At 56.2% G+C, this 27,860-nt stretch overlaps 1 protein-coding gene, 1 long non-coding RNA gene and 1 other non-coding gene across 3 annotated transcripts in view; 2 read left to right on the top strand and 1 right to left on the bottom strand.

Annotated features, from left to right (window-relative positions):
- Positions 1–853: 853 nt before the first annotated feature.
- LOC135277994 (uncharacterized) lies at positions 854–4,334 on the bottom strand. Its single transcript, XR_010345520.1, has 2 exons — positions 4,291–4,334; positions 854–3,773 (listed from the first exon to the last, which is right to left on the bottom strand). It is a non-coding gene; the product is annotated as an uncharacterized LOC135277994 (long non-coding RNA).
- Positions 4,335–11,835: 7,501 nt separating this feature from the next.
- The window catches only part of ZC3H3 (zinc finger CCCH-type containing 3), a 94,212-nt gene continuing 78,187 nt past the window's right edge, over positions 11,836–27,860 (top strand). Inside the window, exons 1-3 of the mRNA XM_064384677.1 lie at positions 11,836–11,919; positions 13,477–14,794; positions 16,314–16,510. Of these exons, the coding sequence (XP_064240747.1) occupies positions 11,874–11,919; positions 13,477–14,794; positions 16,314–16,510 (1,561 nt within the window). The 5' untranslated portion in view covers positions 11,836–11,873. The remainder of the gene's footprint in view (positions 11,920–13,476; positions 14,795–16,313; positions 16,511–27,860) is intronic.
- Positions 19,314–19,454, top strand: LOC135278226 (U4 spliceosomal RNA). The gene has a single exon (XR_010345762.1). It is a non-coding gene; the product is annotated as a U4 spliceosomal RNA (small nuclear RNA).

Here is a 27,860-nt window from a genome sequence, read left to right as displayed (position 1 = left end):
AGTAAAAATTGCATTGCTGGAAGATCCTTTGTCTCAGTGTTGATTTTTCTTTGTGGCACTGAGCATCTATTTCCAACATCTGCTATCAATAGACACCCGTTTATTCCTTTACTCTCTCTCTCTTTTTTTTTTTTTTGAGATGGAGTCTTGCTCTGTTGCCCAGGCTGGAGTGCAGTGGCATGATCTAGGCTCACTGCAACCTCTGCCTCCTAGGTTCCAGCAATTCTCCTGCCTCTCAGTCTCCCGAGTAGCTGGGATTACAGTCATGCACCACCACATCTGGCTAATTTTTGCATTTTTATTTTATTTTATTATTATTTATTATTATTATTATTTTTTTGAGACGGAGTTTCGCTCTTGTTACCCAGGCTGGAGTGCAATGGCGCAATCTCGGCTCACCGCAACCTCCGTCTCCTGGGTTCAGGCAATTCTCCTGCCTCAGCCTCCTGAGTAGCTGGGACTACAGACATGCACCACTGTGCCCAGCTAATTTTTTGTATTTTTAGTAGAGATGGGGTTTCACCATGTTGACCAGGATGGTCTCGATCTCTTGACCTCGTGATCCACCTGCCTCGGCCTCCTAAAGTTATGGGATTATAGGCGTGAGCCACTGTGCCCGGCCCGGAATTTTTGTATTTTTAGTAGAGACGGGGTTTCACCTTGTTGACCAGGATGGTCTCGATCTCTTGACCTTGTGATCCACCCGCCTCGCCCTCCCAAAGTGCTGGGATTATAGGTATTCCTTTATTTTCTTAATACAGCTGTGTAGGGGGAAGACTCCGCAACTGCCGTGGCAAGGTCTGAAGCTTCAGCCTGTTCCCATATAAATAGTGATTTAGAAAAGAATTAGAAATGTAGGCACATAGTTATTCCTTTATATAATCATATAATCTTATAGTTACTCACTTATAAAGATATATACTCAATATAACCTTTAATTTTACTAATGACTATTGGGTTATGAAGCATAGAACTGAGGTGACATCGTGAACAAAGTGACCCTAAGGCAAGATGCTCTAAGCCCTCTGTCACGTCCGCATAAGGGCTGCTGGATGGCACCTTGGCTGTTAGGCAGCACCAGCACTGGGAAAGCCCTGCTGTTTAGCCAGCTAGGGGAGGAGATGCCCAAAATGGCCGAGACATCTCCTTCCTGGGGAAGTTAGGAGAAACCTCTGCTTCTCCACGCCGTTGTCGTAGGCCTGACAGGTATCTGGGGGCTTAACTGTCTCTGTGTGACGCTGTGCTTCAGTGGTCACGTTCCATGTCCACTCTCACGCTCTCCTTCCGCACCTGGTTTCTCTTTTTCTCAGAAGATAAGAATTAACGTTTGACGCTTCTAACAAATATGCAAAGAGCCCTGACACATTAGGTTTTCTCCTTGCCTGGGCTACTTGAAAGCCCTGGGCCCCCTATCTCCAAGACACGTGATTTACCTTGTTATACCTGAGCGAGTTAAGGAATGCGCCACACTCTTGAGATTGAATTATGAGTCCTTTAGTTTAGCCGGCGACTGAGAGGTGGCCAATGCCCAAAATTCTCTAGGCTCTGAAGAAAGAGTCGGGGGGTTTCTTATACCCCAGTTTGAAAAGGGAGGGGAGAACCCAGCTGAAGTAATTTTTTCACAGAAGCAGTGTAAGCAAAAAGTTAAAAGATAAACTAGTACGTGAGAAATAAAACAGTGCCAGGTGCAAGGGCTAGAGCTGCCGTAAAAAGACATACAACTTACAGATATGGGGGCTCTGGGCACTCGATGCATTCCCAGGCTCTGCTGGTGCAGCTTGACTCGGCCTCTCATCAGCAAATGCACTCCAGGATGCGCCCAGGTCATCCCGCCCCAGCTACATGCTACAGTTGCATACTTAATGAGTGGAATCACTAAAATGAAGAGGCTAAGATGGAGTCTGTCCGGCTCAACAAGCTAACATGAGGCCCAAACAGTTCTTAGCTAAGAGAGAGTCAGTTTAAGCTAACAAAAAGCAGGTTATCACATTCCCCACTTGTGTTTTTGGGGCTTCAAATCATTGATTCCTCAGTTATAGTGATGGGGTTATATTGGGTTCTAAGATACATAAGTTTAACGGAAGCTATGTGCTGTTTTACAGAATTAATAAATCAATTTAATAGACAGGGCCTGAAAGTTAACCCCAACAAGAGGAGGAGCAGAGGTCCTGCTAATCCAGTTATTGAAGTAGTCAGCCAAGGGGTCCAGCTAAACATGCTTTCGTACCATGGCGTGCTTTTTTTCTCGCTCCTGTTGGCGTCTATCTAAATTTTCTCCAACGCTTTGAAGAGTATCCCTTATGACTCCAGACTGGCTAGCATAAAAACAAGAGCTTTCCCCTAACGCTGCACGTAAACCCCTTTGGGAGAGAAACACCAGGTCCAGGCCTTGGTGGTTTTGAAGGATAACTTCGGCTAAGGAGTCTACCTGGGCATGCAGTGTATTTATGGCTGATTGGAGATTTCTTAAGTCAGCATCTACTTGTTGAGTTAAGGACATTAGTCCAGTTTCTCCTCAGACTAGGGTGGCAGTGCCGATTGCTGCTGACCCAGCCACACTAAGGCCGGCCAGAAGGGGCACCAGGAGTGGGGCATCCCAGCGAACCTGTGTGGGGATCGCTCCCATGTGAAGCCCCTCGGAATTGGGCCTCACCATATGGTGAGCTTGAGCCCAGACACAGTTTCCCGTTGGAGGCAGTCGAGATCTGGGAAAGTTAAACCGAGATCAAAGGATATCTAAAAACAACTTTGCTAGACGATAAGGTGATACCTATGTGGTCTGAGAAGACATGGTGTTTATTTTCTGTTTCTGCATTTTATGACTTTGTCTACCCATTTGCTGGGTCCTGTGCTTGTTCTTGTGACTGCTGTTTGCATAGATAACAGGCTTACTGCCTCTCTGGTGCCCTGCATAGATAGTTAACTTTTTAACTTTAGCCTTCACTGCTGTTTGCACAGTTAACAGGCTTACTGCCTCTTTGGTGCCTTGCATAGATAGTTAACTTTTTAACTTTAGGTTTCCCCAACCTGATAATGAGACCCACCTGGACGACTTGATTGTATCCGATTATGTACCTGATTTTACTATTGTGTTATCTGCTGCCTAAGCTTGTATCCTGAGGACTTTCTGTTCCCTTTGATGTATGAGATAATGGTGTCTGTTCCTGCAAACGAAGTAGGACAAAGATATATATACTAACTGTGTGCAAAATAAATTTGCTGTTTGAGCAATCGCTTACTCAGTCCTCCAGACCTCGCTTTCTCTCTTTTCTTCCTGCACACTCCCCTATTCAGGTTGGAACCCTCTTGCTGGCCAAGAGTCCCCGGCAGATGTGCCGGCCTCTCGGGAACACAGAGACCTGCGGTGCAGTTCAGGCAGGGCGATATGGAGTTGTCCCTCTGGTCCGCTGAACACATAAACCTGGGGAAGCACGTGAATAACACGCACAGGAGAGGCCCAGGTTCAGTCCCGGTGACGCGATGGCTGAGGCCCGAGGTGCAAGCCCGTCATGTACTGTTGGGTTTTGTTGGCCTTTTTGATGTGAGAGTGGTGAATTCAAGCAGGAATGCCGTCAACTTTTAGGGCTGTGGGTGTGGTGATGATGGCAGTGTGAGGTTCTTTCCAAGCAGGGACGAGTCCTTCCCTTTGAAACTTTTGACATACACCAGGTTACCGGGACGGAAGGGGTGGCAGGGCCCCATCGGGTCAGGAACTGGAGTAGGGGTGCTCCCCGGATGAGCAGCTGGATGTTATCTTGAACCTGTTGGAGAGACTGCAGGTACCGTAACAAGTTAGCCTGGGATAGCTCTGCTATCTGGGTGTCCCTCAGTTTAGGTAAGACAGGAGGGGCCCTCCCATACATGATTTCAAAAGGAGCGATCCTGCCTTATAAGGGGTGCATCTAACTGTGAGAAGGGCTAAAGGAAGGAGCTTTATCCAATTTTCACCAGTCTCCAAAATTAATTTTGTAAGAGTACTTTTTAAGGTACGATTCATGCGTTCTACCTGGCCAGAGCTCTGGGGTCGGTAGGCACAATGGGGTTTCCATTGAATATTTAATGCCTTGCTGACCAATTGAACTGGTGAAGGCTGGCCCGTTATCAGACCCTCTGGTGACAGGCAGCCTGTATCGAGGGATAATTTCATTGAGCAGGAACTTAACTACCATAGTGGCAGTTTTGTTCTTGGTGGCAAATGCCTCAGTCCATCCAGAAAAGGTGTTTACCAGCACCAGGAGGTAACTGTACCCCGCCTGGTGTGGGTTTACTTCGGTGAAGTCAACTTCCCACCTTTCTCCTGGGCTACATCCTCAGAGACGATGGCCCAATTCAAGCTTTGGACCTGGCTTGGCATTCATCTGGGCACATGCTGTGCACTGGGAGGCCACTTGAGTAGTTAAGTCCTGGAGGTGTGGAAACTTAAAATGGCTCCTTAGAAGCTGGGCTAGCATTGTTCCTCCCAGGCGGGTGGATGAGTGGAGGCAGCTGACCAACGCTTCTCCGAGGGCTCAGGGCAGGAAGATCCAGGAGTCTGGGAGGATCCACCATCCATCCTGATTTTTACTGGTCTGAAGATCCGATGCTTGCTTCTCTTCTTCAAAGGAGTATGTCGGGTGGTCGGGTAGGTCAGGCTGTGGGAAAGAGACGGCTGGAAGCAGAGTTAATGGGGTAACTGGGACAGCAGCAGCTTCACAGGCTGCAGAACCCGCCTTTTGGTTTCCCCGGGCAACAGCGGTGTTTTCCTTCTGACGTCCTTTGCAATGAGTTATAGCCACCTGTAGGGGGAGCCAGACAGCCTCGAACGGGGCTAAAATCTCTTCCTTGTTTTTAATACTTTCTTGCTGAAGTGAGTAGCCCCGGCTCCTGATAAATGGCCCCGTGATCATGCACAGTAGCGAAGGCATATCGGCTATCAGTGTAGATGTTAACACGTTTGCCCTTACCCCATCGGAGGGCTTGAGTGAGGGCGATTAACTCAGCCTTCTGTGCAGAGGTGCCAGCTGGCAGTGCCTGGGCCCACAGTACGTCAGTCTCCGTGGTAACGGCCACACCAGCTTTTCTCAACCCTTGCTCAAGGAAACTGCTACCGTCTGTACACACGGTGGCATCCGCCTTTTTTAAAGGAGTGTCCTGGAGATCAGGTCTACCCGTCTCTGTGGTTTCTAGTAATTCCTGGTAGTCATGGTTAAGGGTGGTGAAGTGTGGATCAGGGAGCAGAGTAGCTGGATTTGAACACCTTGTCGGGGAGAAAGTTAAGCGAGGCTGATCTGACAGCAAACTCTGATACTGCAGGATGCGGGCATTAGACGTTCATTTGCCAGGAGCACCTCGTAGCAGTGCCTCTATGGCACGCGGTGCCGTGAGGGTTAAATTCTGGCCCAGAGTGAGCTCATCGCCTCGGGAACTAGGCTCGCAGACAACCTGGCCATCCGGAGGCCACAGGGTCTAATCTTTTAGACAGATATGCTACTGGGTGTCGCCATGGCCCCAAGGTTTGAGTGAGCACCCCTTTAGCCACTCCCTGCTTTTCATGGACAAACAGGTGAAAGGGTTTTGAGATATTTGGGAGGGTTAAAGCAGGGGCCTCAGTTAGCGCATTCTTTAAGTTGTGGAAGACCTGTTCTTCTGTGTCAGTCCAAACTAAAGGGCCACTTCCTCCTGTAGCCGTGTACAGAGGCTTGGCAATTTCAGCAAACCCCAATATCCACAGGCGGCAGGATCTCACGGCCCCCAAGTATTCATGTGCCTGTCTTTTGGTAGTGGGGGTGGGGACCCGCAAGGTGGCCTCCTCTCCAGCACTGGCGAGCGCTCTTTTCCCTTGGTTTAGTTCATAGCCCAGATAGGAGACCCTAGAAAGACAAAGCTGGGCCTTTTTGGCTGAGACCTGGTACCCAAGCTCCTGGAGGAGGTGAAGAAAGTCTTAGTATGTTGCAGGCAGCTTTCAGTAGTTTCAGTAGCCAATAACAAGTTGTTCATGTACTGAAGCAAAGCACAGTTGGGGTGACTGGCTTGGAACATCACAAGGTCCTGCTGAAGAGTTTCCCCGAAGAGTGGGGCAACTCTTCTGAAAATCCTGAGGCAACCGAGTTTAAGTTTATCGGGTTGTTTCCTGAACCAATGTCTGTTCATTCGAAAGCACAAATAGGTTAGCTTTCAGGAGCCCGAGGAATGGCGAAGAAAGCATTTCTCAAGTCCAGGACGGTGTACATGGTGTGTTCTGGTGGCAGCCAGCTGAGCAGTGTGTCAGGGTTAGGGACAGTTGGGTGGACTGAGACTGTCCGCTTGTTACCTTCCTGTAAGTCCTGCACTGGCCTGTAATCATCTGTCCCGGCTTTCTGAACCGGCAGGAATGGAGTGTTCTAAGCAGACTGGCAAGGTGTAAGTATATTGGCTTGTAAGAGCCTTGAATGTGGGGGCTGGTTCCCTCTCTAACTCGCTGACTCACAGGATATTGCTTGACCGGAACAGGCAGGGCAGCAGCCAGAAGTTCTACAACTACCGACGGATGGTGCTTTGCCAGTCCTGGAGGATTGGCAAGGCCTGTTTGCATGTTTAGCTGGACCCCTTGGCTGACTACTTCAATAACTGGATTAGCAGGACCTCTGCTCCCCCTCTTGTTGGGGTTAACTTTCAGGCCCTGTCTATCCTCTGCCCAGACCCAGGGAAAAAGAGTTTGCAGATCTAGTAGGAGAGGGTTAGTTTTGTCCTTTTTTGGCTGTGAGGACAAGACTAAGCTATTCCTCTGACGGGGGCAGTCCGCAGGAGCTGAGCAGGAGGGGCCTCTGTGTCCCCTAACTTGAGACGAACTTGCTGAGCTGAGAAACAGATGGATGCCTGCAACTCGTGAAGCAGGTTTTGCCCAAGGAGAGGGAAGGGGCACTCTGGAACTACCAGAAATGAATGAGCTACTCTCTTTTGACCTAAGTTCACCTCACATGAACGGGTGACAGGATATTCCTGAATAGCTCCAGTAGCCCCCTGTGCAGCCACCCTTCTGTTAGAGACGCTGCCCAAGGGTGTTTGCAGTATAGAATGTTCAGCCCTGTGTCGATTAGAAAACGTACAGGCTGGCCCCGCTGTTGGCTTGCTCTTAAATTCTTTCCTGTGTGAACTCAAGAACCCACGTGCCCTCCTGGCCTGAGCCCCAGTCTGGCGGTTTACCCTGTGACACACAGACACACAGTCACTTGTTTTCTCTTCTTTCTCTTTCGTTCTCTTTCTCTCTCTCTCTCCCCCAACCTTCTTTTTCCCTTTCTTTCTTTCTTGCTTTTTTTGAAACAGGATCTCGCTCTGTTGCCCAGGCTGGAGTGCAGTGGTGTGATCACAGCTCACTGCAGCCTCGACCTCCTGAGTTCAATCAATCCTCCCACCTCAGCCTCCCTGGTAGCTGGGACTACAGGTACACAGCATCATGCCTAGCTGATTTTTGGTATTTTTCATAGAGATGGGGTTTCACTATGTTGTCTAGGCTGGTCTTGAACTCCTGGGCTCAAGTGATCTGCCTGTCTGGATCTTCCAAAGTGCTAGGATTGCAGGCATGAGCCACCACTCCTCGCCTAACTGTCATCTTACTGTGTTATCACATGGCGGAGAAAAGAGAGCTAGTCTCTGGCGGCTGCTGTGCTGCGGCTTTTTTTTTTTTTTTTTTTGAGATAAGAGTCCTGCTCTGTCACCGAGGCTGGAGTGCAGTGGCGAAATCTCGGCTCACTGCAACCTTCGCGTCCCTGGTTCAAGCCATTCTCCTGCCTCAGCCTCCTGAGTAGCTGGGACTACAGGCATCTGCCACCACGCCTGGATAATTTTTTTTTAGATGAAATCTTGCTCTGTCACCTAGGCTGGACCACAATGGCGCAATCTTGGCTCACTTCAACCTCCCTGTCTCAGGTTCAAGCGATTCTCCTACCTTAGTCTCCCCAGTAGCTGGGACTATGGGTGCACGCCACCACACCTGGCTAATTTTTGTATGTTTAGTAGAGAATAATGTTCACTATGTTGGCCAGGATAGTCCCAAACTCCTCGTGATCCGCCCACCTTGACCTCCCCAAGTGCTGGGATTACAGATGTGAGCCACGGCACCCAGCCCCACCGTTGCTTCCTACAGGGCACTAGTCCCATTCATGAGGGCTCCACTTTCATGACCTAACCACCTTCCAGAGGCCCCACTGCCTGATACGATCACATTGATGGTCAGGATTTCAACAGATGAATTGGGCACGTGGGGACTCACATCTTCTGTTCTCAGTGCTCCACATGTGCTGGTCATGGCCGAGCAGGCCAGCCCCAGCTGTCACGAGGTAACGGTCACAAGTCCTGAGGGAAATGCGACAGGGCTAGTTCACTGCATGAGTGCTCATCAAGACCTCTGATGGGAAATTTCATCCCATTCATTCTCAGAGTCCTCTCATGGTGGCCCACAGGCCTGTCTACAGGCCACTCCTGGCCACCTGGAAGGAGAGAGGCAGAAACCCTAGCTAAGTGTTCAGCCGGGAGTGTTGCAGTGGGAGAGGAGGAGGACGAGGAGGGAGCATAGGACTGGGTGGTGCCTGGATGGGGTCTGCAAGGCAGCAGGAAGCAAAGATGGCTTCAGATGGATTCCGCCTCTCCCTAGATCCACCTGGGCTAGGTGGGAGTCCTGGCTGGGGGTCCCATGGCCTGAGTTGGCCTGCTCTACTGCATCGGCTTCCCAGCCTCCACTCGTCCTTCTGCTTGGGGAGCCAGCCCTCTCCAGCCAGCAAGCTGTCTTTGCCGCAACCACTAGAGAAGCCCCCACAGTGCCTGTCACTGTATGTGAGGTAGAGTGATGCCAGCCCCCAGTGGGAGGTTCAGATGCTGGTCTTGGGAGCAGGCCAGAGGCAGGCTGGGTGGAGGCCACGGACTGCATCCTTACCGGTGTGCGCAGGGGCTTCTCAGATGCACCGTGCACGTGAGTCCTCTGTGCCGCTGCTGCCGCATGTTTCACATCTACATGTTAGAAACCTTGATGTCTTATTTTTGCTGCACCTACTTGTTTTATAGAAAATAAAATTTTTTCTAACACATTTCTCATTTCCTATACTCTTCCATCTTGTCTGAGTCTCCATATTGTATCACCTTGTATCATCTTCAGCCTGAAGAAGTTTTTTTTTTTGAGATGGAATGTTACTCTGTTTCCCAGGCTGGAATGCAATGGCATGGTCTTGGCCCACTACAACTTCCACCTCCCAGGTTCAAGCAATTCTCCCGAGTTCAAGCAATTCTCCCGCCTCAGCCTCTGAGCAGCTGGGACTACAGGTACGAGACACCACACCCTGCTAATTTTTGTGTTTTTAGTTGAGACGGGGTTTCACTATGTTGGCCAGGCTGGTCTCGAACTCCTGACCTTGTGATCTACCCACCTCGGCCTCCCAAATTGCTGGGATCCCAGGCATGCACCACCATGCCCGGCCTTCTTTTTTTTTGAGATGGAGTTTCACTCTTGTTGCCCAGGCTGGAGTGCAACGGTGCGATCTTGGCTCACTGCAACCTCCACCTCCTGGCTTCAAGTGATTCTCCTGCCTTAGCCTCTTGAGTAGCTGGGATTACAGGTGCCTGCCACCATGCCCAGCTAATTTTTCAATTTTCAGTAGAGACAGGTTTCACCGTGTTGGTCAGGCTGGTCTCTAACTCCTGACTTCAGGTGATCCGCCCACCTCAGCCTCCGAAAGTGCTGGGGTTACAGGCGTGACCACTGCACCAGGCCTGAAGAACTTTAATACTGCTTATTCCTTATTCACTGTAGTAAAATTTTTACAGCATAAAAGTTGTCATTTTAGTCTTTTTTTTTTTTCTTAGAGTCTTGCTTCGTCCCCCAGGCTAGAGTGAGTGGCACCATTTTGGCTCGCTGCAACCTCTGCCTCCAGGTTCAAGCAATTCTCCTGCCTCAGCCTCCTGAGTAGCTGGAATCACAGGTGCCTGCCACCATGCCCTGCTAGGTTTTGTATCTTTAGTAGAGACAGGGTTTTGCCATGTTGGCCAGGCTGGTCTTGAACTCCTGACCTCATGATCCGCCCACCTTGGTCTCCCAAAGTGCTGGGATTGCAGGAGTGAGCCACCTGGCCCAGCCTAGCCATTTTAATGTGTACAATTCAGTGGCATTATTACCGTCACAACTTTGTATAACCATCACCACTACTTTCAAAACGTTTTCATCACTCCACAAACAGAAACACTACACCCATTAAACAATGCTTCTTCAATCCTCCTTACCCCAGCCCCTGAACCTTTAACCTAATCTACCTTCTGTCTCTAAGAATCTTCATTCTAGATACTCCATGTAAGTATACCACACAGCATCTGTCTTTTTGCGAGTGGCTTATTTTACATAGCATAATGTTTTCAGGGTTTATCCATGGTATATCCTGTGTTAGAACTTCCTTCCTTTTTAAGGGTGAAAAATATTTCATCGTTTGTATGGACCACATTTTGTTTATCCTTGCATCCACCCATGGACACATGGGCTGTTTCCCTTTGGCTCTTGTGAAAAATGCTGCAGTGAACATGGGGGACACAAATTATGTCTGAGCCTCTGATTTCCATTCTTTTGGGACTATAGCCGGAAGTAGGGTTGCTGGATCATACGGTAGAAAGGCAGATTGTCACATGCAGCGCCTCATCTGGATGTGTTTGGAGTCTTGACAACCCTACGTTCTCCTACAAATGGACCCTGAGCGCTGGTTTGGAGGTTCTAGCGGGGGAGCGCAGCTCCTCTCTCGGGTATGGTCGTCCTCTTCGACCGAGCCGCAGCTTCGGGAGGGACGCACGCGAAGCGCTGAGGAAGGAAGGGATACCTGCCCAGCCAGCCAGAGCAGCCAAATCAACCCTGGCGGTTACTGGGGTGACAGATGTCGTAGCCAGATCACCCTCACGTCCGGCAGTTCTACTTTTTTTTTTTTTTTTTTTTTGAGACGGAGTTTCGCTCTTGTTACCCAGGCTGGAGTGCAATGGCGCGAGCTCGGCTCACCACAACCTCCGCCTCCCGGGTTCAAGCAATTCTCTTGCCTCAGCCTCCTGAGTAGCTGGGATTACAGGCACGCGCCACCATGCCCAGCTAATTTTTGTATTTTTAGTAGAGACGGGGTTTCACCATGTTGACCAGGATGGTCTCGATCTCTTGACCTCGTGATCCACCCGCCTCGGCCTCCCAGAGTGCTGGGATTATAGGCGTGAGCCACCGCGCCCGGCTCAGTTCTACTTTGAACCTCTTGAGGAATCTCACTAGTTTTCTGCGGCGCTGCGCCATTTACATTCCCACCAACAGCGCACGGAGGTTTACACTGGAACACGTTTCTACTGACGAACCAAAAGCTTTCATGCTTTCAGAGCTACAACATGTCTATCCAAGGAACCTTGCTCTCCTACGTCTTCTCCTCCGGCCACAGTAAAAGAGCGTCCACAGAGCTTCCCGGGTCAACAGTAACTGTTAACCGGCCCTTCTCCCATGGGGCCCCCGCGTAGAGCCTAACTCTCAACCGGCGCGAAATGAAACGCAGGGACGTGGGAAGGAGCTGCGGTGCGGCCTGCGACGGCCCCAGGTCTCGCCCCTCCGGCAGTCTCTCAAGGGGACGCGAGCCCGCGCGGCACAATCCGAGCCGCACGACGCCCCACAGCCCGAGCCGCGGCTTTCCAGTCACGACCGGGCCACTTCCGGGCGCTCACTAGTGACGTCCCGCCTTCTCTGCGCGTGTGCGGCTCCGCCTCCCGCTGCCACTGCCAGGGCGACGGCGGGTCGCAGCGGCCGGCAGACGTCCGGGCCTGCTCCCCGCGGCTCCGCCCCGGCCCGCTCCGCCCGCCCGCGGGGAAACGGTCGCGGAGCGATGACGTCGCGGGGGCCTGGCCGGGCGTCGGGGACTCAGGAGATGGAGGAAAAGGAGATCTTACGGCGGCAGATCCGCCTCCTGCAGGGTAGGTCCTACCGGGGCCGGGATGCGAGTCCCTTCTTTCCCCCTCACCTCGCGGCGGGTCCCCAGCCCCCCTCGTCGGAGGGGTCGCTCTCCGTCCGCGGGCTCCGAGTGTCGGCTGGGCTGGGGACGGTAGGGTCTGTCAGGACTTGCGGGCCGGCCCGGGGCGCGGGTCAGTCCCCTGCTCCAGCTTTGTCGAGGGAGCGGTGCTGGCCCTGCGGGGGCTGCGGAACGTGGAGGCGGGGCCGTCGCTTAGTGACCCGCGGGAGGCGGCGGCCCACCCACCTTCTGAGCTGCTGGGTTCCCCGGTGCCCACCCTCTCTCCCCGCGCCCCGCTGCGGGGCTGGGACTGGTTCCTGGCTCACTGCGGCAGAGCAGGCTCGGGGCGCACGCAGGTTCCTTCCTTGACGCCCATTTTTATTTATTTGTTTGTTTTTTAGAGACAGGCTTGCTCTGTCGCCCAAGCTGGAGTGCAGTGGCGCGATCTCGGCTCACTCTAACCTCCGCCTCCCTGTTCAAGCGATTCTCCTGCTTCAGCCTCCCCAGTAGCTGGGATTAAAGGCACGCGCCACCACGCCCAGCTAATTTTTATATTTTTAGTAGAGACGGGGTTTCACCATATTGGTCAGGCTGGTCTCTAACTCCTGACCTCAGGTGATCCACTCGCCTCGGCCTCCCAGAGTGTTAGGATTACAGGCGTGAGCCACCGCGCCTGGCCTCGACTCCTGGTTTTGATGCCCCTTTTCTCCATACGGTCGCATTCCCCTTGCTATTCCAGGCACAGACTCAACAGGCTTCAGCTTCCACACTTAAACATTTTAAAACCCAAACTGGTCTTTCCAAACTTAAACAAAATAAAACAAAAAAAATTCATGGGCAGATGCAGTGGCCCATGCCTGTAATCCCAGCATTTGAGAGGCCGTGGCAGGAGGATGGCTTGAGCCCAGGAGTTTGAGACCTTCCTGGGCAACCTGGCGAGACCCTGTCTCTACAGAAAAATGTTAAAAAAATGAGATGGGCATGGTGGCTCACGCCTGTAGTGCCAGCTACTCAGAGGCTGAGGTGGAAGGTTCGCTTGTGCCCAGGAGGTCCTGGCTGCAGTGAGCTGCATTTGGGCCTCTGCTCTCTAGCCTGGGCAACAGTGAAATCCGTCTCAAATAAAAAGCCAAAACCAACCAACCAAACAAAGACTAATAAAATGAAAGTGAAAAACCCTTTTTGCTTTTATTCTCACAAAGGAAAGGCTTAAGGATTGAAAGCGTGTATGGAGGAGAGGCCAGGTGGGCTGCCTCCCACTCGGGGCCACTTCTCGTTTCCGTGTTAAGCAGGCAAAACTAGGACTGACGTGGAGCTGAGGGAGAAAAGGCTCATGGAAGCGACAAGCCCACGTGCCATGGGCTGAGTTGTCAGTGAGTCCCAGGCACTGGGGGCTGTCCCTCCTGAAACTGGCAGGGGCTCAGACGTGAGACGGGGTCTGGGGGTGTCTTGCCACTGATGCCCTTCGGGAGCGGTCTGTTGCGTTACCCTCTGGCTAGCTGAGCCTGTGGTTCTGTCTTCTCAGGGCTGATTGATGACTACAAAACCCTCCACGGCAATGCCCCAGCCCCAGGCACGCCAGCAGCTTCCCAGTGGCAGCCACCCACTTACCACAGTGGTAGGGCCTTCAGTGCCCGCTACCCTCGTCCAAGCCGGAGGGGCTACTCCTCACACCATGGGACTTCGTGGCGCAAGAAATACTCCCTCGTGAATCGGCCTCCGGGACCCTCAGACCCACCTGGCGACCAGGCTGTGCAGCCGTTGCACAGGGCCAGGGGGTGCCGGGCTCCTGACCCACGGCAGCATGTCCTTGAGAGACAGGTCCAGCTCAGTCAGGGTCAGAACATGGTCATCAAAATTAAACCACCATCAAAGTCTGGCTCTGCTAAGGCTTCAGGGGCCCAGCGGGGCTCTTTGGAAGAATATGAGGACACCCCCTGGAGTGACCAAAGGCCCCAGGAAGGTGAAAGTGAACTCCCTGGGGGACAGCTGCAGCCCTCAAGACTAGCAAGAGCCAGGGGCACCTGCAGTGTGGAAGATCCTCTTCTGGTCTGCCAGAAGGAGCCTGGTAAGCCCAGGGTGGTGAAGTCTGTGGGCAATGTAGGCGACAGCCCCCTGGAGCCCTGCCAGACTGTCAGTGAGAGTGTGATTGCCGTCAAGGCCAGCTTCCCATCCTCTACTCTGCCCCCGTGTGCTGGCATGGCCCTGGGCCGGAAGGTGGGTTCTTATTCTGTGCCCAGCTGTGCTGCACAGCTCCTTGGGGACGGGAGAGTAGATACCGGCCACGCAAATCAGCCAGTTCCGTCTGGCTCAGTGGTGGGCCCAGCCAGACCGGCCTCAGGACCCAGGCAGGCCCGGGAGGCCTCGCTGCTTGTGTCCTGTCGAACTAACAAGTTCCAGAAAAACAACTACAAATGGGTGGCCGCCTCTGCGAAGAGTCCTCGGGCCGCTCGGAGGGCGCTCAGTCCCAGAGTGGCTGCGGAGAATGTGTGCAGGGCTGCAGCCAGCACGGCAGGCAAGGTGGAGAAGCCGCAACTCGGAGCCGACCCAGAGCTCAAGCCCAGGAAGCCAGCCGCGTCCTCCCAGCCAGGGTCCGCCCCCAGCAAGTACAGGTGGAAGGCATCCAGCCCCTCTGCCTCCTCCTCTTCCTCCTTCCATTGGCAGTCGGAGGCCGGCAGCAAAGAATGTGCCTCCCAGCTCTCCCCAGTCCTGTCTAGGTCCCCGTCGGGGGACAGACCAGCAGTAGGACCCAGTGGCTTGAAGCCCCTCTCTGGGGAGACCTCACTCTCAGCTTACAAAGTGAAGAGCCGCACCAAGATCGTCCGGAGGCGGGGCAGCACGAGGTGGGCGTCTCAGTCGGCCGGGGTGGAGTGTGAGGGGCTGTGAGGAGGGTTTGTTGGCACTCAGGTGCATCCGCTGAGCTCGGAGCTTCGCCTGCAGTCAGGTTCACGTTTCCAGCAAGGAATGAGGCAGGGAGTGCTACTGTCTGGCAGAGCTTGTGGGTCAGGCTCAGGGTGGTTCGGGGGCTTGCCTAGGGCCCAGCACAGACTGGGGAGGGCAGGTGCCTCTCCCTCATGGTGCTGGTAAGCCCGTCCTTTCTCCTGCTGGTGAGAGACGAGAAGGTTGCTGGGGGCAGCTTCTGTTCCAGTTGCCCAGGGTTCACAGATGGAAGGCTTTGTGCTAGGCCAGGTGCAGGGGGAACAGCCCCCAGGGACCAGACCAGGGTCCATGTGTCCCGGGAGGTGAGACAGTGAGAGCAATGTGTCTGCCCCTGGCCTGGAGCTGCCGGCCACAGGTCTGTGCTGGGAAGTGGACTGGGGCTCTGGGTCCTGCCAGGGGTGCCTGGTTTTTCCTGCATGCCCTGAATCTGGGGCTTGGGCTCCAGGAGGCCTGGCCTTTGCTGCCCCCAGGCTGAGGGCTGCTCCTGCTGGGCTGAGTGGGTGGAGGCTGGGGGGTGCTGGTAGGCGGCAGCCTCCTTGGGCGTTCTTGGTTTTGGGCTCTGTGGCCTCCCTCGAAGAGTGCGGAGGCCGCAGTTGGCCTTTGGCTCCAGGGTGGGCAGATTGCTGTTAGGTCCCAGCCCCCTTGGCCAGGCAGCTGGGCAGAGTCACTCCCTTGCTTGGCACACATCTCTCCTGGCCTTCCACCCTTGCGGACTTGGGATGAGACTCAGAGATGGTGTCATGGCAGTGCTTGGTCTGGGCTCAGGGACTCCCAGCAGGTCGGCAGCTGAGGTGGTGGCTGCACCTGCTGGGCAGAGGGCAGAGGTCCTGCCTTCATCGTCAGACACGGTGGCACCCCGTCTCAGAGGCACCTCCTTGCTGTGAACCCCTGCTGCCTGGCCTAGGTTGCTGGCTTGTGTAGCTCATTCTCTCTGGCCCTGGTCCCTCAGACAGGCACTGTCTCGAGGCTCAGAGGCACCCGGATCCTGCTCCTGGCAGCGCTGATGTAAACCATGCTGGTGGCTCTCTCTGTCCAGGAATTGTGGAGAGGGAGTGTAGAGAAGCTGCTCCCTTACCGAGGGGGCTCGGAAGGCCACGTGGAGCCGGCGGCCGCTCTCCTTGCCCCACGCAGGGGCTCCTCTGGCCTGGGCCGATGGGGAGGAGGTGGCACGCAGGTGGGGATGGGGCACTGAGGCCCCTCTTCTCACCGTGGCAGCCTGTCCTAGCTCGGGAGTCATCTGGGCTTGTGGGTTCAAGCCCACCACCTCAGCCTGGCTGCGGAGGGTGAGCTGAGCTGCTCTCCGGGAGGCCTGGCCCTGACCTTCTGGGGGCTGCTTCCATGCCTCTTGAGTCCTGGCGAGGAAGGGTGAGTGGGCAGAGCCCCCAGGGCCTGTTGAGAGCTGCCTGCATTGTGTCTCCACAGCCTTCCTGGAGACAAGAAGAGCAGCCCCTCACTTGCCACCACTGCCAAGAGCCACCTCAGCCTCCGGCGGAGACAGGCCCTCCGGGGGAAGAGCAGCCCCGTCCTGAAGAAGACCCCCAACAAGGGCCTGGTACAGGTCACCACACACCGGCTGTGCCGCCTGTCCCCGAGCCGGGCCCACCTCCCCACCAAGGAAGGTACGATGGGGACAGCGGCGCTGGGCGCTGGGGCTGGGCACGCCTGCACTGGCCCTGCCGGCCTGTTGGGAGCCATGGGCACCTTCCCTGTCTCGTGCTGTTAGGGGCCCTGGCCAGGAGGGCACTGCCTGGCAGGCAGTGGGTGGTGGGCTGGCGGGTAGAGGAGAGGGCCTGGGTGCTGTACCCTGTGGTCCGAGTGTGGGACGTGTTGCTGGACAGGCGCTGTGGCCTTTTCCATGTGTCCCTTGGTGTGTACCCAGCTCTGTCCCTCCTGAGGGAGGAGAGGGTGGCTGCTGAGCCCTGAGGGGGGGTGAAGCCCTCGCTTGTGCTGTGCTGGGCACCCCCAGGCCTCTGGCTCCTCCAGGGCCCTTCTGTGCTCTTCCGGCTGAGGCTGCAGACCTGCCTGCCCTGCCCTTTCTGAGTGTCACATGTGCTGTTGTGTGTTTTTTCTTGAGACAGAATCTTGCTCTCGCCAGGCTCAGCTCACTGCAACCTCCAGCTCCTGGGTTCAAGTCATTCTCCTGCCTCAGCCTCCCGAGTAGCTGGGACCATAGGCGTGCACTACCTCGCCCGGATAATTTTTGTATTTTTAGTAGAGACAGGGTTTCACCCTGTTGGCCAGGCTGGTGTTGATCTTTTAACCTCGTGATCTGCATGCCTTGGCTTCCCAAAGTGCTGGGATTACAGGTGTGAGCCATGGTGCCTGGCTCATGTGAGTGTTTTGAGTGGCCTCACAGCCGGTGTGGTCTCCTGCCATATCACTCAGAGTGTGCCTGGTCCCGTCTGGAGAGAGCTGGTCTGAGCCCCTGTGGTGGCCTGGGAAGGCCCTGGCCTGCAGGTTGTGGGGCATAGCCCTTTTGAGGTTGACCCTACCTGCACTGTAGTGATGGTGCCAGGACACACTGGGGGTGCGGCCTCCAGGCGGGCACGTGTTTGGAAGATCTGGAGCCCTTGGATGTGGCACCCCCCAGACACTGTGGGCGTCAACATGGAGCCACGTGCACCTGGTCCTGTGCAGCTCTGTGGTTCCCCTGGGCACGTTAGGGCAGTGGCTTCCCAAGTTCGTATTTGTGATGTCTGGGGAAGGTGGGGCGTTGGGGATTGAGCAGGCTTGGACCTGGGCATGCTGACTGGGAACTGGTGCTCAGAAATCCAGCCAAGGCTGGGCGTGGTTGCTCACTCCTGTAATCCCAGCTCTTTGGGGGGCCAAAGCGGGAGGATCACTTGAGGCCAGGAGTTCAAGACCAGCCTGGCCAATGTGACAAAACCCCGTTTCTGGCTGGGCGTGCTGGCTTATGCCTGTAATCCCAGCCCTTTGGGAGTTCGAGGCGGGCGGATCATGAGGTCAAAAATTGAGACCATCCTGGCCAACATGGTGAAACCCCGTCTCTGCTATAAATACAAAAATTAGCTGGGTGTGGTGGCACGTGCCTGTAGTCTCAGCTACTTGGGAGGCTGAGGCAGGAGAATCGCTTAAACCCGGGAGGCGGAGATTGCAGTGGGCCGAGATCGCGCCACTGCACTTCAGCCTGGTGACAGAGTGAGACTCCATCTCAAAAATAAATAAATAAATAACCCATCTCTACCAAAAATACAAAAATTAGCCAGGCATGGCAGCACACACCTGTAATCTCAGCTACTGGGGAGGCTGAGGCACGAGAGCTGCTTGAGTCTGGGAGGCTGCAGTGAGCCGAGATTGCACCACTGCACTCTAGCCTGGGCGACAGCACGAGACTCTGTCTTAAAAAAAAAGAAGAAACCCAGCCAAGGGTACTATCATCTGGGGAGGCTTCAGAAGGCTCAGGAAGGAGTGGGGCCTGGGCAGAGCCAAGAGCTGTGTGGGGGCTGCCACGGAAGGGCAGGGCTTGGGGTCCCAGAGGGAGGGCTGCCGCACAGGAGGAAGTGAGGCTGGGGAGGTGCTGGCTGGCTGTCCCCATTAGGTGACACCTGCTGCATGCCAGGACACATGTGAATTTCATCCTGGTGATAGGGAGCAAGCAGAGACCCACAGGGTCCCGGGCGGCCACAGTGAGGTGGCCGGAAGGGGCTTAGGTCTGGAAGTGGACAGTGGGTGGTACCCCCTGGCACTTGGGGAGGCGGGGTCAAGGAGGCCTCCAGCTACGGGAGGCCAGCAGGGGCTGCTGAGTGGGAGGCCAAGGCTTGCAGATGGCGTGGTGGTTGGGGTGACAGGCTCCCCACTGGGCGCAGGGTCAGCCCTACTCACCTGGCCTGTTCCCTCTTCAGGCCTTTAGTAGAGTGGGGCATAGGCCAGGGACGGTAGAGGCTGCTCCTGCTGGCAGGGCCTTGCTTGGCCCCCCCTGGATGCCTGCAGGGAGGAGTGTGGGCTTGGGAGGCCACCAGCTTTACCGGCTGAGCGTTTCCTAGTGTACAGCTGAGGGGCTGCTGCAACCCTGCCTCCCTGGGGGAGGGTGTAATTGATCTCATCGTTGTTTTTTTTTAATTTAATGTTTTTAGAAACAGGGCCTTCTCTCCCAGGCTGGAGTACAGTGGTCCAATCACGGCTCACTGCAGACGCCCTGGCCGTGCCTCACCCTCCTGGGCTTAAGTGATCCTGCTGGGTAGCTGGGACTACAGGTGCATGTCACTATGCCTGGCTAATTTTTAATTTTTTGTAGGGACAGGATCTTGCTACGTTGCAACACATAGTCCTAGGCTTGGCAACATAGCAAGACCCTGTCTTGAACTCCTGGGCTCAAGTGATCCCTCTGTCTTAGTCTCTTAAAGTGCTGGGCTTACTGGTGTGAGCCACTGGGCCTAGCCACACTCGTAAAGACCAACATGAAGCTTTGCGCAGCGACAGCATTGTAGCCTATGAGGTTTATCTGAGGCGCGATTATTGCTAATTGAAAACTTTTCCCAATACCCTGCCATGATGACTTGAAATATAGTCGGCACTGGCAATTTTTGCCAGTCTCTATGGAGACTGAATTAAAAAAAAAGGGAAAAAATAAAAAAAGACCAACACGAGGCTGGGCGTGGTGGCTCATGCCTGTAATCCCAGCACATGGGGAGGCTGAGGTGGGTGGATCATGTGAAGTCAGGAGTTTAAGACCAGCCTCGGCAACGTGGAGAAACCCCGTCTCTACTAAACATACAAAAATTAGCCAGGTGTACTGGCGAGCGCCTGTAATCCTGGAACTTGGGAGGCTGAGGCAGGGGAATTGCTTGAATCCAGGAGGCAGAGGTTGCAGTGAGCCGAGATCGCGCCATTGCACTTCAGCCTGGGTGACACAGTAAGATTCCGTCTCAAAGAAAAAGAAAAAAGACCAGCATGATGACTGCATGGAGCGAGAGGAGAAGGTCCTGTGTGAGGAAGGGCTGGGGAGGTGTCTCACTCACTCGACCACCACTGGCCCGTCTGGCAAGTTGACCCACTGTGCCTGGCAGCCTGCTGGCTGCTGGGGATACTGCGGTGAAGGTGAAGAAAAGATGAGGCTGGAGACGCTTTCCACTGGTGGAGACAGGCAGCCACCAGAATGCTTGTACATAGGCCAGAAACGTGCTTCAGGCGGAAAATGCCTTCTGAGGAACAGGCAGGGGCATAGCATTGGGCTAGCTGCAGAGAGCTGCTCTCCGGATGGGAGGGCTTCTCTGAGGAGGGGACCTGAGCAGAGAGGAGGGAACAGGGCTCAGCTCTGCAGGCTGAGGTGGAGGTGGGAACAAACTTACTGTGTTCCAGGAGCACAGGGAGGCTGTGGGGCCAGTTCACTGTCCAGGAGTGTGGCTTGGAGGGGATGGAGCCAGCGGGGCAGAGGACCAGGGCCCAGGAAAGGGTCTTGTAGGCCACAGGAGGGAAAGGGGGTTGGTTCTGGTTACTTGGGAAGCCAGGGAGGTACAGGAGAGGACCCTTGGAGGGGAGGATTCAGGGCCCCAGGGTGTCTGGCCTGAGTGGGCAGTGAGTCAGGAGGGCCTCTGTGTAAGGCTGTGGACACCAGGCCGAGGAGCAGAGCCTGCAAGCTCTGAAGCGGGCTGGGAGTGCGTGGAGGTGAGAGGCCAAGCCTGGCCACTCACCTTGGTGTGGCCACTCAGGTAGCTGGCTGCAGGGGAGATGGGCATGGCCAGGGCATCTGCTGAGGAGATGGGAGGCTGGGGCCCAGGAAGTGGGTGCGTGGGTCCCTCAGGTACCCTCCTGCAAGGCCCACCATCTCCCTCCCTGCCTGCCTAAGAACTGACGTCTGCCTATCCTCAGCCCTGGCCACGTGGGCTCCTGGGCAGGGCCCAGCTTTGTTTCGTTTAATGCTGCAGTGTCTGGAGAGCCAGTGAGCTCTTCCCAGACCCTCCCTCAGCCCTCCTGGGTGGCCAAGGCCTCCATCAGCTGGAGCGTTGCTGGATGCTGCTGTTGTGTGGGCTGTGGATAGGGCTGTCAGGTGGGGCTGCTCCTTCATTTGACTGCTTGGAGTTTTCTCTTTCCCCGTTTTCTGCCCAGCAAAAGCTCAGTTCCAGCTCCACCTTTCCTCTTAGGGAGACTGCAGTGTCCCAGTGTCCAACGGGGACTGCCCTGTGGGCTCCTGCACTAGGGACAGGGGCTTCTGGAAGAAGCCAGACAGCGCTGCTGTGCTGCCCAGTGGCCAGCAGAGGGCGCGCTTGCCCCTCCTATCCGCTCTATCCGCCCTTTTTTGGTAATTGATCGCCTAATTTCCTCTTTATGTGAAAGAAAGCAGATATCAAGTAATTTGCAGCAATAACCTGCTAATGCTGGGCCAGTATCGAAACTCCCCTGTTCATTTCAAGTGGTAGATAAAACGCTAATACATAATTATCCTTGCAAATTGGATTATTTTAAATAACCAAAAGGCTACGACCAGGAGAAAGCGATCCCATCTCCCCTGAGTTACTATTGCAGCATAATTGCCGCGTTCAATCAATTTCCCTGGCATTAGAAATTCCATCACAATCAACATTAAGCTTTATTCATTGTGATGGCTAAGAGCCGGGCCATTTCTCCTCTTTTTCTTAACTGGCAAAATTAATCAGGGAAAAGATTTTAAACATTTACCCGTGCGAAAGAGGTCAGCTCTGCCACTATATTGTTCAGCAGATAAGGGGACTAATAAAAAGAAAATTGAATTACTAATGATCACCAAGAACAGAGTATATAAAACCTGGCAATCGCCAGTGCAGGAAGAGGGAGAATCAATTTTCTCAGGACAAGGTGCGTTCATTTTTTATTTTGGCGCATATGATCAGCAATTTAATTTGAGAGGCATAAACAGGAGGAAACAGTTAGGAAATAATGAGCCTGGAGGTGTAAAGTGCTGCAGGATATATGCTGTACACAATTTATTTGGCACAACAGATAATCGCTTTAATTGAATTCAAAAGTGCATTGTTCAGCAGCAGTGTGGCCGCTCACGCCTGGGGACTGAGGCTGTTAGGAAGGTTGCAGCCTGACTCTTCGGTGCCTCTCCTCCCCTCCCTGCCTCCCCGGCCCTCCAGAGTCCTCTGGGCCTGGAGTCAGACCTCGGCTGGAGGCGGGGCAGGAGATTCCTGGGGGTCTGTCCCTCTGCTGTCCATGTGCCCCTTGCCTTCTGATTCTTCCTTCCCTTTTCTCCCGGGGATGGGTCTGTTGGCAGCTGTGGGATGAGGATATGAGACACTGGCCAGGCACTGAGGCTCATACCTGGAATCCCAACCCTTTGGGAGGCTGAGGCAGATGATTGCTTGAACCCAGGGGCTCAAGAGCCTGGGCAACATGGCAAAACTCCATCTCTACAAAAAACACAAGAATTAGCCAGATGTGGTGGCACATGCCTGTAGTCCCAGCTACTCAGGAGGTTGAAGTGAGAAGATTGCTTAGGTCTGAGAGTTTGAGGGTTATAGTGAGCTGTGACTGGCACCACTGCACCCCAGCCTGCGTGACAGAATGAGACCCAGTGTGGGGGATGTGGGGCCAGCTTCGTGGTGCGTCCTCCTGGGGCCTGTCGCTGTGCTCGGCCACCTTGAGAGGACAGGCATGATGCCCTGAGCCTGGCCGGCCTGTGCAGAGGGGTGCTGTCCAGGCTGTACACTTTGGGCCAGGCCAGCTCTCCCACCCATCACCCTGCACCCAGGCTGGGGAACTTCTTGGTGGCAGGAGGTGATGGGGCTCCTACCAGCCACGTGGAAACGTCTGCTGTTTTATGCCAATGAAAGGTCGTGGCAGGTGGGTGGGCAGTGGTGTCGTCATCTGCTGGGATGGGAGGGCCCTCTGCTGCATTCACCTGGGACGGGGGACACATGCCGGTGGCCTGCCCCCTTCCCTTATGGCCTGGGATGAGCCCTGGGCCCTGCCTGGGAAGTGGCCGCCTTTCCAGATTCGTCGCCAGCATACTGGGTGAGCATGCGGGCCTGGCAGGGCCTGGGCACACCTGTGGTGGACAGAAAGGGCCCAGCTTGCAGAGTGGACTCATGTGGACAACCAGGCTGACTTGAGGCCTGCTGACTGCCCAGGCTTTGACGGGAGCCAGACCAGGCATCTGCATCTGGCCCAGAGCTTGGTGGACACATGAAGGGCGTTTCCTACCTGACCCTCAGTCTGCTGTGCCGGCCCCGGGGCGTGGAGGAACTGCTGTCAGCTTTCCCAGAGGAGAAGCAGAGTCTCCACTCACCCCAGGTCACTGGCAGCAAGGGCAGGTCTGGGTCTTGGACCCTACTCTGGCTGGTGTCGGCAGGTTCCAGGGCCGCCCTGCCTGGGTGAGTCTGCTGGGGCCCAGATGCCCATCCTCATCAGCCCGGATGCTTGTGAGTCCGAGTTTCTCTGAAAAAGTGCCCAGGGAGACCCTGTGTGAGCCGTTGCCCCTCAGCCCCTCCCTGCTACTAGGTGGTCATCATGGCCTTCCCCAGCCCCAGCCCAGGACCCAGAGTGGGACTTGAGGGGCTGGGGTCCCTTGATCACACGGTGCTCCCTGGATACTGGGTCTCACACTCTTGCCCTGGCAAAGCCGAAGGCAGCCTCCCCAGGGCCCTGGCCGCCCGCCCAGTCCTGTGTGGGGTCCCCCCTACTGTGGTGGGACAGTTCCTGGACTGCTGCCTCCTGGCTGCTGGGTCTCGAAAGGGCCTGCCTTGGCGGCTGTTCAGAGGGCTGTGACCCCTCTGAGTCCTCAGCGGTCCCTAGGGCCCTCCCTGTGTCCTCGGGTTCTCCCCGGGCACATGGGTCTTTTCTGTGTTGCCTCCCAGTACCTTGGGGAGGGGGCGGTTTGCCAGGCAGCCCTGCGTCAGAGGCCTGGCTGGATTCTGCACCCAGCCCATGCTGTGGCTTTGCACTGTTTGGCCACAGATACTTATGGGGATGTCATTGAGCAGGCACCTGCTTGGGAGTATGATGGCCCCTCTGCCCCTCTGTCCCCAGCAGCTTCTCCCAGTGGCCACCGCAGCCTGTGGATTCCGGTGTGTGGGAAAAACCCAACTGCTTTCTCTCGACTGACCCTGCCCCCTCTCGAAGGCCCTGCCCAGCTCCAACCAGGCCCGCCCTCTGGCCAGGCCCCTCCCCATCCATAGGTGTGCACAGTTTGCTCCCCTCATTCAGGAGTCTGTTAGGTGGGCCGTGGTCTGTCTTCCTGGGCCAGCTCCTCGCTCCGCCACCAGGGGCATTCCTTCCTCCTGCCTGTTTCCTATTGCAGGAGTTGCTGTGTATTGTCCATCCTGCCTGTTAGGAAGGTTCTTTGGGGAGCACCCTGGCTGCCCTGTGTGCAGGACGGTCACCACACTCAGTGGGCAACTGAGGGGTGAGGGCCTGGCAGAGGGCTGCTGCCCAGCAGAAGGAAAAGCCACAGGGTTCCCTGCCCAGCCACTGTCCTGCCCCTTTGAACGATGCAGGCTGGTGGAGGTGGGCAGCAGCACTCAGAGACCCGGTGAGCGAGCCCCGGGTCTGGTGCTTGTGGCCTCGATCTTCGCTGGATGCCAGGAGGATGGTTATGAGCCCCCAGGCGTGGTGCAGGCATGGCCTGGCGGGAGACTTTGGGTCCCATCCGTCTGTTCTTGCCGGTGCTCGGTTCCGTATCTGCGAATGGGGTCGAGAGTTGTTGCTGTGGGGCTGAGCGGTGCCTTCGGGTGCTGTCCCCGGTGTGGTGTTCCTGCCGGGCTGTGCTGGCGGCTAGCGTTGGCCACCTGGGAGGCTCTGCCTGGCGCCTCTGGGGTCTGCGATCCACCATCGCTTGCTGTATGCAGCTGGGCTGTTCGATTTTACTCTGGTGAACCCCGTGAAAGGGCATGAGAGCAGTTACATCTGGAGTCCTGCTTTCATAAGGAAAAAAGAAAATGCTGAATTAGCCTTCAGGAAAGGCAGCCACAGCGATCCTTGAATGTTGCATAAATTATCAGACATGCTGGAGGCCTCCACGGAACTGGTGTGGGATCGCGTGCATGCTGTGGTGGTGCTGCACTGGTCTGTGGGCGCAGAGCTGAAGACCTGGGCTGCCTGGTCAGGGTGGCATTCTCAGGAGAGCCAGAACTCACACTGCCGCAGGTCCCTGGGTCCCCAGGCTGGGACAGCATGGGCTACTCCTTTTGTTGAATGGATTGTCCCTCTCCTCCCAGCCCAGGGCTGGCACATCCCCCAATCACGTGTCCTGGCAGACTTTGAGTTGAGTGCAGGACACCTACCCGAGAGCCCAGGCGGGTCCCTCTCACCCTGGCGGCCTCTCTCAGGAGCCCACCGGGCAGTGGGCACTGGGGTTCAGGACACAGGCTCTGCTGCCACCTGTGTTGGGGCTGCATGAGCCCTGCCACCTGCTGACCCTCACCAGGCAGCCAGGGGCACACTGCCAAGTGCTTGGGTGGCTGGGGGACACGGCCCACGGCTGTCCCCATGGCCACGTCTGCTGGCCTGGTCCTCCTCCCACTCTGCCCGCCTGTGCTCTTCTGTGGGCGGCCTCTCAGGGGTCTGTCTCCAGCATGGCCAGTGCACCTGCCCCCTGCTTGCCTCCTGGCAGTGTCTTTTCACCAGCGCTCGGTTCTCCTACCTGGGGAACGGGGGATATGGCTCTGCTAGCCTCAGCCGGCCTTCTGTTGAGGGGATGGGGAGGGAGTGTGGCTTTGGGTGCCGAGGCGGCCTCCTGCTGGGGATGAATGTGGCCTGCGCCTTCTGGGATTTGGCCCCATCTCTGCATAGGGTCAGGATGTTGCTGGGCCCCCGTCTAGGCCCCTGCTGGGGCTGTAGCCTCCTGTGCCCCATCTGCTGCCCATAAGCGGCCCCTGCCAGCCTCCTCTGTCTCTCCAACTTGACCCTTGCCTGAGGGCACTGCTGTGGCACCGCTGGGTGGTGACAGTGCTGGGTGTGGTCAGAGTCCACGTGGACTTGGGCATCGGCTGGGACCCCTGTGATCCCCACTGGTTGTTTCCCCTGCACGAAGTTCACATGCGTGTTGGGCGGGGTTCTGATGGGGAGTCCTGCTTCCCCGAGGGGTTTCCTGCTCTGCACCAGCAGGTCTGGGAGAGGAAGCAGCCTCTCAGCCCAGTGTCTCCTGCCCACGGGCACCTGGTCTTCCTGCCACTCATCCCCCAGAGCTGACCCTGCCTTTGTTCACTGGGCATCCACTGAGCTCTGGTGCTATGCTGGGACTGTGGCTGGTGAGCCAGTCTGGCCCGGCAAGGTCCTGATGGCACCGCTGCGGCTCTTGGTGGGAGGTGCTGGGCTCTTGCCTGATGGCAGACAAAGAATGTCCAGCCAAGGTCTCTCCCACTGGACCCCACTGAAGTCAGTGCCCTCTGTGGCCCCATTGGGGCAGCAGCCTGCACCCTAGCGTGGGTTTTGATGTGGCCCTGGGTGGACTTGAACTGTGGTGGCTGTGGGGGTTCTCTAGGCCCCCTACACCTTCAGTGGGTGTACCAGCCGCCTGGCCTCTGGGCCAGCCGCAGGCAAATGCCACTGAAGTGGGGCCAGTGCCAGGCCCAGGCAGATGGCAGGCTTTGGGTTGTGTGGCAGGCATGGCATCCAGATGGGTGGGGAGGCCTTTTGGGAGGGTGGTGCAGAGGCACTGCCCGCCCCCCAGCCCCGGCCTGGCCGGTTCCCTGTCCTCTTGTCCCTTGGTACAGATCTGCCACAGTGCATGGCCAGCTCTGGTCACTGCGTGTGTACTGGGTGGCGGAATCCCAGCTGGCCATCGAGCCGTGCTCCCTGTAGAGAGGCGTGTGGGAAGGCGTAGCAGGAAGACCGGGGCTGTCTGTAGCACCCTTGATTGGTGCTCCCTTTCCAGGGCTGGGCCCGGTGACTGCAGCCTCTGGTCCGTGTCCTCATGGGAGCAGGGTGACGTGCAAGGAGCCCCCTCACATGGGCCCCAGAGACGCTTCTCTCCCAGCTGAGACCTCCCCTTTCTGTGCTGTGGGGTCCCTTGGGTGGCTCTGCCTTGGGAGGGACACAGACTCTAGTCTGTGGGTCCAGCTGTTCTGGAAAGCGCTGGGCCACGTGTTCCACTTCTGCTGCTAGGGCTTCTAGACAGCCACGGGAATCCTGAAGAGGAGCCTGCGCCACCCGCCACCCCTCAGGGCCTCCTTTCTCCTCTCTCACCCATGGCTCTTCAAGGCTGTGCTGATCCTGCTGTCCGGAGCCATCACTCAGCAGGAGGCTGGCACTGTCATCAGCTCCTGGAGGAGCCTCAGGCCAGGCAGAGCCCTGCTGTGAGGTGTCGCCCAGCCCAGGAGAAGCCAAGAAAGTGCCATGGCTGCATCTGGTCCGGCTGGAGATGCCCAGGCACAACTGCATGGCCCGGGCCTTCTCAGGGCTCACAGAGAGAGTAGATGGAATTTCAAAGGAAATCTGTAGCTAGATATGATGACTGCAAATTCAGCAGCTTTTGGGCACTAAGTGTCAAGTTATCTGTTGGTTTGCCTGAGTGTCTGCTATGGAGCCCTGTCTCGGACATCAGCCCCGGGCCCCCAGGTTCCCATCTGGCTCCTTTGACCCAGGGGCTGGCAACGATGTGCATCCAGGCCAGGGGCTGGCGTGGTCTGTGTACCTGCTTCTGCTGCTGGCTGGTCTGCACAGTATGGATACAGAGCATGGGCTTGGGGAGGCTGGCAGGTCCCCCGCTGTGGGGTCTTGTGGGCAGAAGCATCGACTGCCCTCCCTGTTCCTCTCAGTCCTCTTCCTCCAGGGAGCTGAAGGCCAGGGCCATGCAGCCAGCAATGCGGGGAAGCCGGCGGTGCGGGGAGGCCGGCGGTGTGGGGGAGGCCGGCGGTGCGGGGAGGCCGGCGGTGGGGGGAGGCCGGCGGTGCGGGGGAGGCCGGCGGTGCGGGGAGGCCGGCGGTGCGGGGGAGGCCGGCGGTGTCGGGAGGCCGGCGGTGCGGGGGAGGCCGGCGGTGCGGGGAGGCCGGCGGTGCGGGGGAGGCCGGCGGTGCGGGGGGAGGCCGGCGG

Source organism: Aotus nancymaae, unplaced genomic scaffold, assembly GCF_030222135.1.
Source record: "Aotus nancymaae isolate 86718 unplaced genomic scaffold, 86718_ANA_hifiasm-v0.15.2.pri h1tg000036l, whole genome shotgun sequence".
NCBI classification, from domain to species: Eukaryota; Metazoa; Chordata; class Mammalia; order Primates; family Aotidae; genus Aotus; species Aotus nancymaae.
This window is presented reverse-complemented; position numbering and strand designations above follow the sequence as displayed.